Source organism: Dipodomys spectabilis, unplaced genomic scaffold (genome assembly GCF_019054845.1).
Source record: "Dipodomys spectabilis isolate Male_0828 unplaced genomic scaffold, ASM1905484v1 ptg000043l, whole genome shotgun sequence".
Classification (NCBI taxonomy): Eukaryota; Metazoa; Chordata; class Mammalia; order Rodentia; family Heteromyidae; genus Dipodomys; species Dipodomys spectabilis.
Window position 1 is genome coordinate 12,818,104 of NW_024870720.1, and position 17,335 is coordinate 12,835,438.

At 37.7% G+C, this 17,335-nt stretch overlaps 1 protein-coding gene across 2 annotated transcripts in view; it reads right to left on the reverse strand.

Moving 5' to 3' along the window:
* The window catches only part of Txk (TXK tyrosine kinase), a 41,546-nt gene that overhangs the window by 12,951 nt on the left and 11,260 nt on the right, over positions 1-17,335 (reverse strand). For both annotated transcript variants that reach the window (XM_042678212.1, XM_042678211.1), the window contains exons 6-9: positions 14,600-14,679; positions 13,643-13,770; positions 8,232-8,306; positions 4,734-4,905 (exon numbers count right to left, since the gene is read on the reverse strand). In XM_042678212.1, the coding sequence (XP_042534146.1) occupies positions 4,734-4,905; positions 8,232-8,306; positions 13,643-13,770; positions 14,600-14,679 (455 nt within the window). The remainder of the gene's footprint in view (positions 1-4,733; positions 4,906-8,231; positions 8,307-13,642; positions 13,771-14,599; positions 14,680-17,335) is intronic.

The window sequence follows — 17,335 nt, forward strand, 5'->3', positions numbered from 1 at the left end:
AGACCATAGAACCTATGTTTCTTTGGGTCTGGCTTACTTCAGGAAATTTTCTTTTTTCTTAATAGAGACCCAGAAACACAATAAATCAAAGAAAGGTTGGACAAATGGGATTGCATGAAATTGCAGAGCTTCTGCATGGCAAAGGACATACCTAGCAAGATCAATAGAAAGCCCGCTGACTGGGAAATCTTCACTAGCCATACAACTGTCAAAGGTTCATATCTAAAAAAGCTATGTACATATGACCAGATAAGATGATGTTAAGCAATATGAACCCCAAGATAAGGACACAAGTGGTTTTTTTTTCCTTCTTGCTATTGTTTCTAATGTATTTATAATGTACCATGTAATTTTTTTGTTTCTTTGTGTATAACCCCTATTTTCACTGTATTTGATGTTGGTATCCTGCATCTTGTATATATACTTCTCTAATTTGGGGAGGGGATGGGAAAAAATGCTTATATAGGGATGTAGGTTGACCCATTGTAACAATGAGATGTACAAGGCACTATGTTGAAAAATGAACTTTACAATTTAGGCTGGGGGGTGGGGAGTGTAGTTGTGGAGGTGGGAGGGAAGAGATGGTAGAGGAAAAACAAAGGAGGAGGTAACAATACTTGATAGGCAATGCACTCATTGCCTTGCTCATGTAACTGTAGCCCCTCTATACAGTATTTTTACAATAAAAAATGTATTACAAAAAATAAATTCCCCAACAACAAATCCTCAAAGGAACAACTGCCCAATAAATAAGTGGGCTAAAGACTTAAAGATAAACTTCTCTGAAGAGGAAATAAGAATGGCCAATAGACACATGAAAAAATGCTCAACTTCTCTAGCCATTAAAAGAAATGCAAATCAAAACAGCATTGAGATTCCACCTCACCCCAGTTAGAATGGCTAAGTGTTTTTAGCCCTTTTGTTTCTAATATTGTCCTTGGCTAGCTAGTCCCTTGCCTTGATACTCTAGACAAGTGTCACAGTTTTAATTAATTTGAGAATACGCACAAGAGGATCTTTCTCAAATTAATACCCTATACTTTTGACCTTTCTCCTGAACGCCAGAATCAGCTATCAAACCTGACCATTTGATGATCCTGACTATCTAATAGGCCTCTCAAATTCAACATGCCCAAAGCAGAATTATTTATATTTCCTCAAATCTATTCATTCTTCCACATCTCAGTAAGTAGAACTCTCTGTGGATCTGCACACATTAACATCTTGGAATCATCTGTGTTCATTGTGTTTCCTCCTATCATCTGCCACATTCAATTTACTATGTCTCAATCACTTGACCTCAAAAAAATATGCTGAAACTTCTTCCTTTTATCCATCCCTGCCCTCAACCCATTCACCACCCTCTCTAGACCACTGCAGTAACTTCCAGTCCACTATTCCACCCCACCTTTGAAAACCAAATTAAGCTTCCTATTTTTTCTGATCCTCTAGTCTCCTTAGGCCCAGACCCAGGCAGTCTCTTGTTTACATTCTCCTATTCTGTAGCCTGAGCCCTTACTTCTCTTCCGTGTTTCACCGATCCTGTGTTCATTGGTATGGTGCCCATCTCTCTCCCATTCCCCACTAGAGCATATGCATAAGTATGCTTTATAGCAATTAGGAACTTTACCTATCTTTCTTATTGTTAGACTTTCAGAATGTAGAACAATGTCTGTACATACGCAGCAGCAGGAATTTTTTGAAGTAAATGTCCGAACAAAACAGGAAGATGCCATTGCTGCTATCTTTTATTTAACAAAGCCATAGAGATGCTGTGAAATCTTTGAGAAATTAACTATTTCTAATTACTATGGGTATTGTGTAGAAATTAGTAATACAATTTATATTTAAGCAAGAATTATGATAAACAGTTCCCTTTTTCTTTTCTAAATATTCTGACTGAAAATATTATTACTGTAGTATAATTAATAAAAAGTACTTAACTAAGTACTAGGGGCTAAGAGTCCAATTAAAAACCTTTGTTGTTTATTACTCCTCTAGAAAAAACTTCAGAGAGGGGAAGTAAGAAAGACAAGGGCTTTGGCTTTTTCTCTTTTTCTTTTCTTTTATTCATTCTGTTTAATATGAAGATAAAATAGTAAAATTTTCTTTCAAAAGTGAAATATTTTACTGTAAAGACATGTGGAGTAGACATATGAATAAAATAAGATGCATATTAAGAAGTCCTTAGGGAAACTAGGTATGCCTACGCATGCTTTCATTCCTGTGCTATTTATTTACAACATCCACTAACTGCACTGCTACTAATAAATTATTTCCAAAGATGGAAACTCATAGTTAAACCACTAAAACAAAAGGCCCACTCAAGGCAGTGTAGTGCTTTAATAATTTAAGGAAAATAAAATACTCCTACTTAAAAAGCTGAAGTCAAGAGTTTTGTTTTGCTTTTCTTTCTCCTTCTCCTATTGGCTAGCTGACCAGAAGCAACTTAAACTTTCTAACTTTGGACTTTTTATCATCTGTGAAATAGAACTGTACCCGCCCCCCCCCACCCTTAATTCCAGTTAACATTATGTAAGATCATGTTCATGGTATGTGATTCAAAAAGAAATGTAACCTAGGAAAAGATGTAATGGTAAAATTAGAAAGGTTAATACGATTTCATGGACGGAAGTTGTGTGAGAGGAGCAGTGTGGTTTTCTTTCACTTTTCTAAACAGTCTAGAAGACCAGAGCACAGATCTCCAGAGCAACATCCTTGGTTATAATGACTGAGAGCACAGGATGTATTTGAAGCTTTTCTTTCACTGTGTTACAAAAATCACCTGAGATGATTGTGCAACAATATGGTAACAAGTATAAGGCCAGGCATTGATGAGTTTTCTCAGTAAATGCTTGTTGTTTATATGTTAAGATCATGGACTTTGTATCCAGACAGTTCAAGTTGATTTAAATGAGAAGTTGTAATTCTGGGAAGGTAGGTAAATTACATAAGCTTTCTAAATTTCCTTTTCCTTTCACCAATAAAACTAAAGTCTTGGGATGTACCCAGTTGAATTACAATAAAGACTCATTTATTTCTTCAAAAGCATGAATTATGTTTTAGCACCAAGTACACTCTACTCATTGTTTTAAGCACTCACTAAGTTGACTAAAAGACAAATAAATGGCCCTCTTATTATGGTGTCCACATTCTAACAGGGGAGAAACAAAGTAAAACACATGAAGCTTTGTAGTACTGATAAGTCTTTTTATGGAACTAGAATGAGGTAAAATAATAGAAAACATTTGGGCATTTCAATTTAAGCACAGAGACCCTTAGAGGGGTGAAGCTGACAATCTAAAGGATAAAAGTGTGGACAGACCTGCATGTATTTGGCTGGCAAATAGAGCTCAAAGCATGTCAGCTATTTAAAATTGAATATATATATATATATATATATATATATATATATATATATATACAATAGGATATTAGGAATATTTCCTACCTTACTTTTTAAAAAATAACCAGGAAAAGATTAGCTATGTTCAAATCTAAGAATATCCATTGGAACTGACAAAAAAAACCCACAATGCTTCATTCCTACTTTTATGTACAGTTGGAAGCAATTCTGTTCCTCTACCAGACATATATCTTCTATCTCCCTCAAAATGTTAACTCCAGAGACCTTAATCCCAAATTCCTAGTGAAACTTGAGTCTTTGAAAGAATCCCCTCAAAGATGTCAGACAGACATCTTTCTTTTTATGTGATAGAGATTTAACTCTCCTCCTGTCACATGGCTGCTTTCATTCTTTTCATATTATGTCTATTTCATCCTGCAAACAGAACTGTAACTTTCATCCTCTAGATACAGGAAATCCATGATCACATGGATATAGTGTAAAAATGCAGATGGATACTTTGGGAACCTTTGAAGTCACTGGAAAATTGTGTTTATCATCATTTATTTCCAGTTTCACCCGATTTAAGTGGATTGAAAAGATATTGTGATAGTATAGTTGGAAGTAATAGTTTGAGATCCCCCTAAAAGACATTATTGCTCTGCCTTCAAAGGAAAATGGGTCCAGCTAATTACTTTTGGTTGTTGTTTACTATTTTATTTCCACTGAGGGCTACAAGTTTGGAAGAAAAGTAAATTGTTCTGGACAGCATGGAAGAATTGAAGTAATGCCACCTGGGGTTTTCCTTCTTCTTTACAAATCTTGAACAAGTATTTAAGGAATGCTGATTTGAACTTTGATACATGATTGGCCAGTCTTGGTTCAGCTAAGATTACAATCATAAACTACGACATGGGTTCACCTGAGGTAAAATGATATCTTGGAAAATTACACGTATTAAGAACAGAGTCAAATGGTCTATGAAGAGTCACTTTTTTTTCTTGAAAGCTCAGGATGCTTCAATTCTTAAAAGCAAATACTTTGTCTTAACTATTTTTCATCCCTAAGGGGTGCCCTTTCAAAAGATGAGCAGTATCACACAAAACCAGTGCCTTTGCTACTTGGCAAAGGGAAAAAAAAGAAAACATGAAGAGCACTTATTAACTACCTCTAATTGAGCTACAAAAGCTTTTTTCGTTCCTGCCACTTTTAGCACAGTGAACTAGTGAGACACTGGGTTACACAGAGGTCCAATAATTTGCCTAGATTGCACAACTAGCCTGGCCAATGCTGCAACACAAATCCAGGTGAGTCAGACTCCAAAGTCCTTGTTCTTTCTGTGACACCAGGGTGTCAAACCATATTATGTAGCTGTGTTTATACTTACATCATCACTTTAGCCTCTTCAATAAAGTCCTCTTCAGACATGGAGCCTTCACGGATGGCCTTGATAGCTACCTGGGTATGTGCACGCCATTCTCCCAAGTGGACTATTCCAAACTGACCTCTTCCAAGCTCCTTGACAAAAGCCAATTCTGATGGATCTATCTCCCACTTCTCTGGAAAATTAGACATCCATGTTATAAACAGAAGAAAGAACTCTAGAATGTTAGAGCTAGAAAAGATTTAAGAATTATCTAGTCCTCTCCTTCAATTTTTATATAGGTTAAGGCACAATTGAACGGTGAGAATTCTCTCATTGTGGCTTAAATGTGAAATTTAAGACATGAGTTTTAAAATATAAATTTTAAGAATTAACGACAAATTATAGTTCTTAAAATGCACACAGGATATGGAGCACATTGACGTGTCTTTCTAGACTAAATCTACCAAAACTAGACTTAGGACTTAATATGTGATTGACCCCAGTCTTTTTTTCCCTCTTTTTCTCTCTCTAGTCTTTTAGTCCTACCATGGGCCTTATAAAGCAGATGAATTTGGTGATTCTCTTTTCCTCCTTTGAGTTCCTTCCACTATTGTTCTCATTCCACCCCCAGAGAGCTTTTCCACCTTGCTTCGTCTTTTTCATGAAGAACAGGCTAACGAATTCATCCAACTCACATACATCCAAGAGAATGTGGGCAGTGAAATTTGCTTTCATATATATTTTAGAAGAGTTTTAAAATAACTCTTGTGAACACTGAGTATTAAATCATTTTTAGCTTCTCCTTTCATACAGCAGCACCACCATCTGCTGGAACTTTAAAACAATGCAATTTAATAGCAGGATTAGTAAAGCCTATAAGGCCCTTGGCATTAGCTGTGCAGAGTATTTGCCATCTTAATAGTAGTGATATTGTAAAAGTAACATAGACTCTGGCATTGGTGGTTATGCCTGTAATCCTAGCTATTCAGGAGCCTGAGATCTGAGGATCTTAGTTTGAAGTCAACCAGGGCAGGAAAGTCCATGAGCATCATATTTCTAATTAACCACCAAAAATCCAGAAGTGGAGCTGTGGCTCAAGTAGTAGAGCCCTGGTCTTGAGCAAAAGAGCTCAGGGACAGTACCCAGACCCTTAGTTCAAGACCTTAAATTAATTAATTAACATGGAAGCATATGTTCATGACCTTATACTTCTTCATATTGTGGAGATATATTCAATAGAATAAAATTACAAAGGAAAATACAGATAAAGTATACTTTATAATTTTATCTGTTCATCAAAAATACTTCACTAAGATTAAAAAGGTTAGATGCAGATTGAGAGAAGACACTTTATTTATTTATTTATTTTTATTTGTGGGGCCTGAACTCTGGGCCTGGGTGCTGTCCCTCAGCTTTTCAGCTCAAGGCAAGCACTCTACCACTTGAGCCAAAGCACCACTTCCGGCTTTTGCTGCTTATGTGGTACTGAGGAATTGAACCATGAGCCTCATGCATGGGAGGCAAGCACTCTACCACTGAGCAACTTTTCCAGCCTGAGAGAAGATACTTTAAAAGCATAAAACCAACAACAAATTCCTTTTCAAAAAATGAATAAAAACAATTAGCAAAAGATATATAGCCATAGTTTTAAAGCCAAATAGGTTGACTTCAGTCATTAAGAGAATATCCAAATGGCCTCTAAACTTACTAAAAGCTGATCAAATAATTAGTTCTCAGGGAAATGAAAATTCTAAACACTATGAGATATAATTATATACTCACAGATTAGCTAAAATACTTTTTTCTCACTTTGTCTTTTTTTTTATACCAGTATTGGGATTGAACTCAGGGACCAGGCACTGTCCCTTAGTCTTTCTTCTAAAGGTTAGTGCTCTACCACTTGAACCATAGCTCCACTTCTGCTTTTTTGGTGGTTAATTAGAGGTAAGAGTCTCAGACACTGAGACTCAATCCTCAGATCTCAGCTTCCTAAGTAGCAGGATTACAGGTATGAGCCACTGGTGACCAGTTAAAATGTGTAGGACTTTTTTGTTTTTATTTTTGTTTTTGGCTCATCCTAGGGCTTGAACTCAGGGCCTGGGAGCTCCCTGAGCTTCTTTTGCTCAAGGCTAGTGCTCTACCACTTGAGCCACAGAGCCATTTCAGAGTTGTTTTTTTTTTTGTAATTTATTGGAGATAAGAGTCTCAAGGCCTTTCCTGCCTGGGCTGGCTTTGGACCATGATCCTCAAATTTCAGCTTCCTGAGTAGCTAGGATTATAGGCATGAGCTACCAGCAACCTGCTAAAATGTGTTTTTAAGAAGTTAGAATACTACGTGTTGGGAAGAGAACATGAAGCAACTATAATTCTTACATATTATATTAAAGGGAGTATAAATTTGGTATATGTTCTTTGGAAAACTGACTATATCTAATAAACCCAAGCATGTGCATATTCTACCAATCCACTCTAAAGTATTTATCTTACAGGCATTAAAAAATAAATGTACCCTTCATCTAAAGATATACATGAATGCTCCTAACAATATAATGTATAAGAGTCAAAATTTGGTAACAACCCACATGGTTATAATTCTAAAGAAGCTTGGGTAAATGAATCATGGAATTGTCCTGTAATATAGAACTACATAACAATGAAAATGAATCAACCACACTCAACCCTACTGACAAAACTCATAAATGACAAGAATTCTGACATAAAAGAATGTACACTGTCTAATTCTGTTTATCTAGCAAAACCAAGTAAGATAAGTCAAGTGAAAAAGTAGTGTGTTGTGTTCTTTTCTATAGGTTCCAAAAAGTTGAAATATTTATTTTTAAGAAATTAGGGAGGGTAATATTTAACTTAAATAAATCACTCACAGCAGAACTTCATATACATGCATAGTATCTGTAGGCAGAGAAATTATAAAGGTACCCATTACACCCTGAAATCAAACTTATAGCCCACTTAACAAGACCCCAAATCCAAGTCAGTAGAATTGTGTCACCATTTTTTAAATATAATTTGAGTCCCACTAAGGGAAAAAAATCCCATCAAATTAGAAAATAAGATTCTTTGACTCTTGTTTATTCTCAGATTTGTGGATACCTCATTTTGCTAGAAAGAGGTTCAGACCAAACAACAAAAAGTATATTGGGAGAAAAAAAAATGACAGCCAATATACTTTCAGCAGCGATTTTTGACATGTTCTTTTGGGGAATTGTCTTTCGCTCGCCACCCTGTAACCAAAGAGCAGCCCAAACACTGGAATAAAAACTGCTATCAAAAGGAATGAGGAGTCTTGATAATATACAGTGAAATCTGCTGCTAAACTGAAACATTTCTCTCCAAAGTTTAAGTTGCTTTTATGAGGTATATTATTTAAACATCTCAGACATGGGAATTAAACTTCAAATGCATTAAGATTGACATCTCAGAAGAACTGAAAATGTAAAGAATCTGAGGGTCAGGTCCCTTACTAGACAATGTTTTGCACAGCACATGAATATACTTTACCATAGCTAAAACCAGCTGTGGCTGGTAAACAGCTGCCCATCAGCCCAACTGGATAGCGGAGACGAGACATGAGACCTAAGGAGAAAGAAAAGTTAGCACTTACAGCCTTATCACTCATACAGAAGGAAGAACTTGTTACTCATAAAGAAGAAAGAAAGACAGCACTAGTCTTTAAATAATTAGGTAGTGCAATTTATTCTAGAGTTTATTCTGTAAATTTCCCCACTTTAAGAAATTTTCATAGAACAATATATGTGTGTTGTACATCATTTAAAAATTTCTAAGAAAGAACAAAGAAAACAAAAAGGCCCTTCAAAAAAATCTAATAAGCCAGGCACCCGTGGCTCATGCCTGTAATCCTAGCTATTCAGGAGGCTGAGATCTGAGGATCACAGTCCAAAGCCAGCCCAGGCAGGAAAGTCCATGAGACTCTTATCTCCAATTAACCACCAGAAAACCAGAAGTGGCATTATGGCTCAAGTGGCAGAGCGCTCACCTTGAGCTGAAGAGCTCAGCGACAGTGACCAGGCCCAGAGTTCAAGCCCCACAACCAACAAAACAAAAAATCGTAATAAATTGTTATTACTTTGGTAAGCATCAATTAATTTTGTATAATTAGTTGCATGTACACATCCAGTACATGGAAACACAGGCAAATGTTTGGTTGTAGCTTTACAACATGACGGCTATGCTGACTTTGACAAGGAGCTATCTCACAAAGATCAGGCAGGAAGAGCCTTCCAGATAGGAAACAGTATCTCTCTCTGTCTCTTGTCTCTCTCTGTCTCAGCATATGAAAAATCTAAAAGGCAGAAACAAGCTCAGTCAGAGTAATAACTGAGAGAAGTAAATATTACTATGTCTATGGAATACAAGACAGTTCTTTAAGTAAATCCCAAAGATCCCAACAGATCCAAAGAGTCATGAGAGAACTCTACCCACAGGAAGTTCTGTCTCAGTGAGGGAAGACAGAGAGGCCATCTCAATATAAAAGGAACAAGTATTGTGATGGAGATATACTTATTGCACATAAGCCTTGCTAGGTCACAGGGAAGGAATTCCAAACAGGTTGTGCATCTATAATAAAGTCTTCTGGGAGGAAGTGACGCCTGAGATTGGAGTGAACCAATGAGGAGATGCTAAGAAGGACAAACTAAACAGGGGGAGCAGCATGAGATGACTCCAAGAAGTGGAACATGGAAGAGGGCACTTTAATAAAAAGGAGGATGGATGAAGAGGCAAGAGACTGTATTATTCTTTTAGGAAGCCAGCCTAAGGAGTATTGTTTTCTAGCATGTGAACAGAGCCCTGGAAAGATCTCAACTAAGGAAGCAACATTTTCATATTCACATGCACATATTTTGGTGGTATTGGGGTTTGAACTCAGGGCACACTACCACTTGTGCATTTCTTCTTGCTTTGGTAATTTTCAAGATTGGGTTTCACTTTAGGTTCAAGCTGGCCTGGATAGGAATCCTCCTATTTGTGTGTCCCTTTGTTGCTAGGCTAACAGGCACACACCACTGCATTCAGCTACTGGTTGATTTGAAGTCTTGCAAAGTGATGTTCCACTTAACCTCCAACTGCAATCCTCTGATCTCTACCTTTTAAGAAGTAAGCATTACAGACATAAGCCTTGGCACCTGACTCATATTCCAATTTTGAGAGCACAGAGGTCGGTCAGGGGAAAATGAACTTTGAAGATAATGAGAGGAGTTGAGACTGATACAATAATTAGGGCAGTACTACTAGGCAGGGAAAGTAGGGGCTTATAGGAAAATATTTAGGATATGAAATTGATTACATTTGATAATTAATAAAAAAGTTAACTGTTAAGAAGAATAAAAACCACTCTTATGCTTCCAACCTCTTTAATTGGCTGGAGGGTGATACCACTACTTTAGATAAACAACAAGAGGATGGCCAGTATTAGTAGTAGCTCATGACTATAATGCTAGCTACTCAGGAGCCTGAGATCTGAAGATCACAGTTTGAAGCCAGTCCAAGCAGGAGAGTCCATGAGACTCTTATCTCCAAATAACTACCAGAAAACTGGAAGTGGCACTGTGGCTCAAAGTAGTAGAGTGCTAGCCTTGAGCAAAAAAAAGCTCAGGGACAGAGCCCAGGCCCCAAGTTCAAGTCCTATGACCAACAACAATAGAAAAAGAAAAGGAAGAGGAGGAAGTCAATATGGAAGAAGAGTGATGGTAGACAATGAATCATTCTACATGCTATGTGAACTTGAAGTTCAAGTCCCAGGGATTCTGAAGGTCTATATCTATCAGGTAGAAGTATACAAAAAGAAAAGCCTGGGGTAAGAAGAAAAACAATCAGGGATGAACCAGGGAAAAGCACAGTGTTTAGGAAAGAATAGAGGGACACACTGTGAAACCCATAAGGAATAATGAGTAAGAGACACCCAAGACAAGGCCCTGTCAAAACATCTATGGAGCAGACAGGTTCAAGGTATGGCATTGCCAAATGCAGCAGACAAACCTGAATACATAAAAATTAAAAAAGCAACACTGTCTGTGCTCATGTAGGAATCATTGGTTAAAACATGGAGCTGGAATTATTTACCATAGCTAAGATATGGAACCAACCCAGATGCCCCTCAGTAGATGAATGGATCAAGAAGATGTGGTATATATACACAATGGAATTCTATGCCTCCATCAGAAAGAATGACATTTCCCCATTTGTTAGGAAATGGAAAGGCTTGGAAAAAATTATATTAAGCGAAGTAAGCCAGGCCCAAAGAAACATAGGTCCCATGGTTTCCCTTATTTGCAATATCTAGTATAGGTATGAGTCAAGCGGAAAAAGTCAGAGAATGTGATGTTAGGAAAACGAACCCTCAAATGTGTATTTTAATGTTTTTGTTTCTTTCATGCATGTGTTTCTAACGCATTTATAAGATTATTTCTTTGTTGCATTGTATGTCCCTCCCCCACAGTGTAACCCCCGCTTTCACTATATTTGATGTCAGTATAACATGTGGAGGAGATGGGGACAAACAAGTCATTTAAGGATTCAGGTGGACCTGTTGCAACAATGAGAAGTACAAAATGTCATGTCAAAACCAGCTTTACAATGTCAGTGGGAGGGGAGGGGGGGTATGATTGGATGGGGGGGAGGGGGGAGGCTGGGAAGGGAGGTGAAGGGTAAACAAAGGAGGAGGCTGCAATGCTTGGTAAGAAATGTATGCATTATCCTGCCCATGTAATTGTAACCCCTCTGTACAGTATGTTCTCAAATAAAATTAAATTAAATTAAAAAAAAAAAAACATGGAGCTGGAGATGCAGATGCCAGATTGCAAGTATTTACAAAGTACACGGAAAGTGAGGAATGGATATGGAACACATTTTTTCAAATATGCAACTTAAAAAGAGCAACGTCTAAAAAGAAAAATGGTTCAAGAAAGCGTTTTGGTTTTGCCTTTATAGTAATAAAGTCAAGCATCTATACAGGTGAAGGGAGATGATCAAAAGCAGTGGAAGAGGGCTGGGAATGTGGCTTAATGGTAGAGTGCTTGCCTAGCATGCATGAAGCCCTAGGTTCAACTCCTCAGTACCACATAAACAAACAAAAAAAAAAAGCCAGAAGTGACGCTGTGGCTCAAGTAGTGGACTGTTAGCCTAGAGCTAAAGAAGCTCAGACAGTGCCCAGGCCCTGAGTTCAAGCCTTAGGAGTGGCAAAAAAAGCAATGGAAGAGCTTCAGGAGAGAAGTGAGTGGGAAGCATTCCAGCAGGAGAGGAGTCATGAGGACAAGAGCCAGGCTCATTACTGTTGGAGGGGATACGCATGAAAGCATGTTGGAAAAGTAGCAGGAGAAGGAGCTTGTACCTTCCATTTTCTCTGTTAAATAGATAGGTGATTTTCTGATAGGGCAGAGGATATTAGGAACTGGTCTTGAAAAGAATTCTAAAGCTCAGAAACCAAAAAAGAATATTTCCCAGCCACTTTGAAGACCTAGAGGCTTCTTCTAGCAGATCTTAGTTTCAGCTCCAATTGGCTAATGTAAAATAGACTGCTCTGAATTTTTTAACTTAATAATGTACTATTCAGCTAGGCCCTGGTGTTTATAATCCTAGCTACTCAAGAGGCTGAGATCTGAGGATTGTGGTTCAAAGCCAGCCCAGGCAGGAAAGGCCATGAGACTCTTATCTTCAATTAACCACAAGAAAACCGGGAAGTGGCGCTGTGGCTCAAGTGGTAGAGCATTCACCTTGAGCTGAAGAGCTCAAGGACAGTGCCCAGGCCCCAGAGTTCAAGCCTTATGACCATCACCACCAACAACAAAATAGATAATATACTATTCACATCTTTTAGTGTGTGCATAGCCTGATACTCTTTTTTTGCCTTCATCACATAAATACACTTTCTTAAACTTTCTCTTTGAAAGAAGAAGGAAGAAGGAAATAAAGGAGAAAACTCTGAATTGGTTTAGTAATCTGGAAGGTATCTATCTTCAGCCATAGCTATAGCCTCCTGGGTCTCATTCTTTCCAACCAAATCCTATTTGACTATCTGGAAACCCATGTGAAAAATCCCATCAGTAGAGACAAATTTCCTTGGATTTATTCCTGATGCTTAGGATCAGTATAATGGGAAAATGGCCTCTTTATAAAAGTGACTATTTTGGCCAAACAGCTTTTGTATGAATGAAATCTGAAAGAGCATCACAAGATAAAAAGCCAAAACTACATGGAGGTTACAGTGGGTTTCAAATTCTGTCATGTATGGAAGCTCAAGTGGTCCAATATAGGCTGGGTGAAAGCCCAGATGCACTTGTAATAGGAATCGCTACCAATGGACTAATGGTGCTCTATCTCTCTACGATAGACAAAAAAGTCTGTGGGAGAAATTTCTGGAAGCCCATATTTTTCTGCAGATGAAAGGATTGCACAAGTAAGAATGGCAGTGAACAATAGCTGGGGAAAATGGCCAAATACTCCTCTGGCATGCTTAGCTCAATGTGCAGCTATGAAAGATGCGTTCTATACAGCTTTCCTGTTCTCCAACAAGAAAGAACAGCAAATGCAAGAGTTAAAGGTAACTTTCTATTGCAACTATCTAAAGTAAGGAGCAGATTTATGGAAAAAAAGGAGACATCATTATTTAGGTATTGAAAATCCTGTTTACATTTATTCCTATGTAAATTTCCAGAACAAATGTACAGACTTGGGTCTCTGTCATTGATCCTTTTATTTTCAACCTGATAGAAACATAAAAACTCAACTCACAACAGCATACCAATGAGGGAAAAAAAAACCTGCCCTGGAAACATTCTATCTCAAGCTCTTAGGCTATTTCTATAACGTAAATTTGTCTTGGTGGAATATGTGACAGGGAGAATTCATTTGCTAGGAAGGCCCAGCTTCCCAGCTCTCCTGAGCACCTCACTTACCAGCTGCATTGAGCTGGTGATACCTGATCAGCTCCGGGATGGATGGAAAAGGGTGTCTTTCCGCCACATACCACTGCCCTGCATCATTCCTTTTAATCTGATAATGTTTTATTGTAGCCTCGGTATTTCTGTAATCAATAAAATATGAATTACTAGACAAGCAATTTTAGATCTAAGCTAACTCATTAAGTAACAAGATGCCTATTCTCAAATCCTCATTGTAGCAACAGTATGAATTCTAGAGAACAAATGGTCCACTCAACAATGTCTGATCAGCAAAATTATTTAACCTCTCAAATATAAACTTCAGCCTAGGAGACAAATCTAATGTCCAAGCAAGTGGTATTTATCATAGAATGTATAGAAATATTTATTGAATGTCAACTATTAGTTAAATAAGTAAGCAAATGCACTAGCAGGGATTGGAAGTTTGAGAACAGGAAGGCAAGAAACACACTATAGGGTACATTACTGAGCAGGTGGTATGGCACACACTCCTGGGGCTCCATTCTTCTAGAAATCTATAGAAGCCTGGAACTGGAACACACCTCAGAACTGTCTCACTGAAGTATAAGAAAGTGTAGATGTTTATCCACCAGCTCCACCACTTGTTGAAGGATTTCTCCTGGGATGCTAGGTTTCAGGTGCTCTGGTCTAGCCATGGGGCCTGCAAGTCCCCACAACCAAAGCATATCTTCAGATACAATAGCACAGGAAGCTCTCTGAGCTGAGGAACATACCCACAGCCCCTAGAACTGCCTTACTTGGTGACTAAGAAAGAGGAAGATGAAGGCAGTTGTGTGACCTACTCAAAGTGACACAGAGTGTACCAGAGATACAACATGGACTGATGCCCTAACTTAGACCAGCCATCTCACCCCAGTGTTCCCATTGAAAAGAAAAGAAGTTATTGTCCCAGGCACTATTCCTAAAGCAACCAAATTTACAATTGCTTACCTTCTCGCTTTTATAAACACAGAAATTGTGTAGGATCCCAAGTGTCTTGAATCTCTGACAATAAATGCACCTTCTTTAGCCTACAAAACAATATATTCATTGTACGCATTTATTCCTCCTTAAACAATTCGCCAATGAAAACCAAAGCTATGCTGATTTACTGTATATAATTTTCTATGCAGAATAAGATTTTTATACAAGTAAATATAATCTCCCTTATGGGTTTAAAAGTCATTTTGCAATGTCATTGTCATAATACATACTTTTAATACATATTTTGTGATATGTATTTTTAGAATATGTGTCTTTTAAGTTCTGTATTTGATAACCTTATAACTACTACTATTTAGTTGTTTTTGTTCTATTGATGAAGAAAACAGGTAAAAATAGCTGGTCAATAAAGAGTTCAAGATATTTAGCAAGATCCTATATTAAAAAAAGAGAGATTTTTAGTTCTTTTGAATTAAATTTTGATAAAGTTTGGATTTGTTAGTTCATTATCCACTGAATTCAATATTTTCAAACCTATTGAATAGAATCAAGTAAATTTTTAATTTTTTTCTGAATTCTTGATTGTTTCTACCTTGTGATTTATTCACAGTAGATTTTCACTATTTGTTATTTAATCAGTTAACTAACAGTATTGTTTATCCCTTATCAAGAACACATTGAACTTAATTACTAATTTTACCATATTATCTTTAATAATTTATTATCTTTTCTTTTGATATTTATTAATTTCTTTTATTTTACTTAGGCTTGTTGTTCTATCCTAATTTATTAAGTGAGATATGCTTATTCTTATTTCTTTTGTTTATTGATAACAATTCCAAAACAATAAATTTATTTTTAAAAGCTGCTTGAACTATCGGTGGTAGTCAAATAATTTTTTCTGTATGAATAATGAGAGCTTGGTCCTAAAAGAAACAAGTCACTGGGGGCAGGTGGCTCACGCCTGTAATCCTAGCTACTCAGGAGGCTGAGATCTCAGGATCATGGTTCAAAGCCAGCCCGGGCAGGAAAGTCCATAAGACTCTTATCTCCAGTAAACCACTAGAAAACTGGAAGTGGCACTGTGGCTTAAGTGGTAGAGTGCTAGCCTTGAGCTGAAGAGCACAGGGACAGTGCCCAAGCCCAGAGATCAAGCCCTATGACTGACAAAAAGAAAGCAAGGAAGCAGGAAGGAAGGAAGGAAGGAAGGAAGGAAGGAAGGAAGGAAGGAAGAGAGGGAGGGAGGGAGGGAGGGAAGGGAAGGGAAGGAAGGAAGAAAGAAAGAAGGAAGGAAAGAAAGAAAAGAAAGAAAGAAACAAGTCTCCGAAACACTATTGACTTCCAGTGCCTTAAATGTTTTTTTCCTGAAATGTCTCATTTTCATGAGGCAATGTAATTCTAAAAATAATCAGGGAAACTAACCACACCACAGAAATCCTCAGCATTTAAAATCAGTGCAAAGCCAGGGGTCGATGGCTCATGCCAATTATCTGAGTTACTCAAGAAGTTGAGATCTGAAAATTACGGTTCAAAGCCAGCCTAGGCAGAAAAGTCTGTGTGATTCTTATCTCTAATTAACCACCAAAGAGCCAGACATGGAACTGTGGCTCAAGTTATAGAGTCCTGGCTTTGAGCATAATAGCCCACAGATAGCACCCAGGCCCTGAGTGGAAGCTCCAGAGACCCCCACCAAAAAAAAATCACTGTAGTACATGAACAGGTTGACCAAGGAAATTAAATAGGAAGTCCAGATAAAATCTTAAATAGGAATTGTGTTTATAATGAAACCAACTCATATTAATGCAGATAAGGTAAACATTTGGAAATCATCTAGAAAAAATAATAAAGCCAGACCTATATTCTTTACCAAACAAGTTATAAATGTAATCCTAGCTACTCAGGAGGCTGAAATCTGAGATTGTGGTTTGAAGCCAGCCTGGACAGGAAAGTTCAGGAGACTCTTACCTCCAATTAAACATCAAAAAGCCAGAAGTAGATCTGTGGTTCAAGTGATAGAGTACCAGTCTTAAGCAAAAAAGCAAAGGGACATCACCCAGACTCCTAAATTCAAGCCACACACGCACATGCACACACACACACACACACACACACACACACACACACACACACACACACACACACACACACACAAAGTATGAATGGACCAAATATATAAATGGATAAGAAACACCTGGGAGAGCCAGGCACCGGTAGCTCATGCCTGTAATCCTAGCTACTCAGGAGGCTAAGATCTGGGGATAGAGGTTCAAAGCCAGCCCAGGCAGGAAAGTCTGTGAGAGTCTTATCTCCAATTAACCACTAGAAAATCGGAAGTGGCATTGTGGCTCAAGTCCCATTTCCTTCATAGAACTACATAGATCTAGAGCTACACAGGTCCTATGATTTCTGAGGAAAGAATAAAGAATCTAATAGAAAACAATACATAGCGTATGAACAGTTTACAACAGGGGAATACAAGTATATCAAATGTGATGTATGAAAAACACAACACCCCTAAACTAAGAGAAATTCAAATCAAATGCTCACAGAGATGAGATGACAGAGAAGGAGGCCCAAATGTTTCATATAAAACGCTGTCTAAAAGGTTGTGGGAAAACAAGCATCCATATATTTCTGATAGGGACTGTAAGCTTGTATAACCCCCCATGGGAGCATTTTAACATCTAAGAAAATTAGAAGTCTACATTCCTTCTGACACCAAGTCTCTCTAACTTTGTTGGGGTG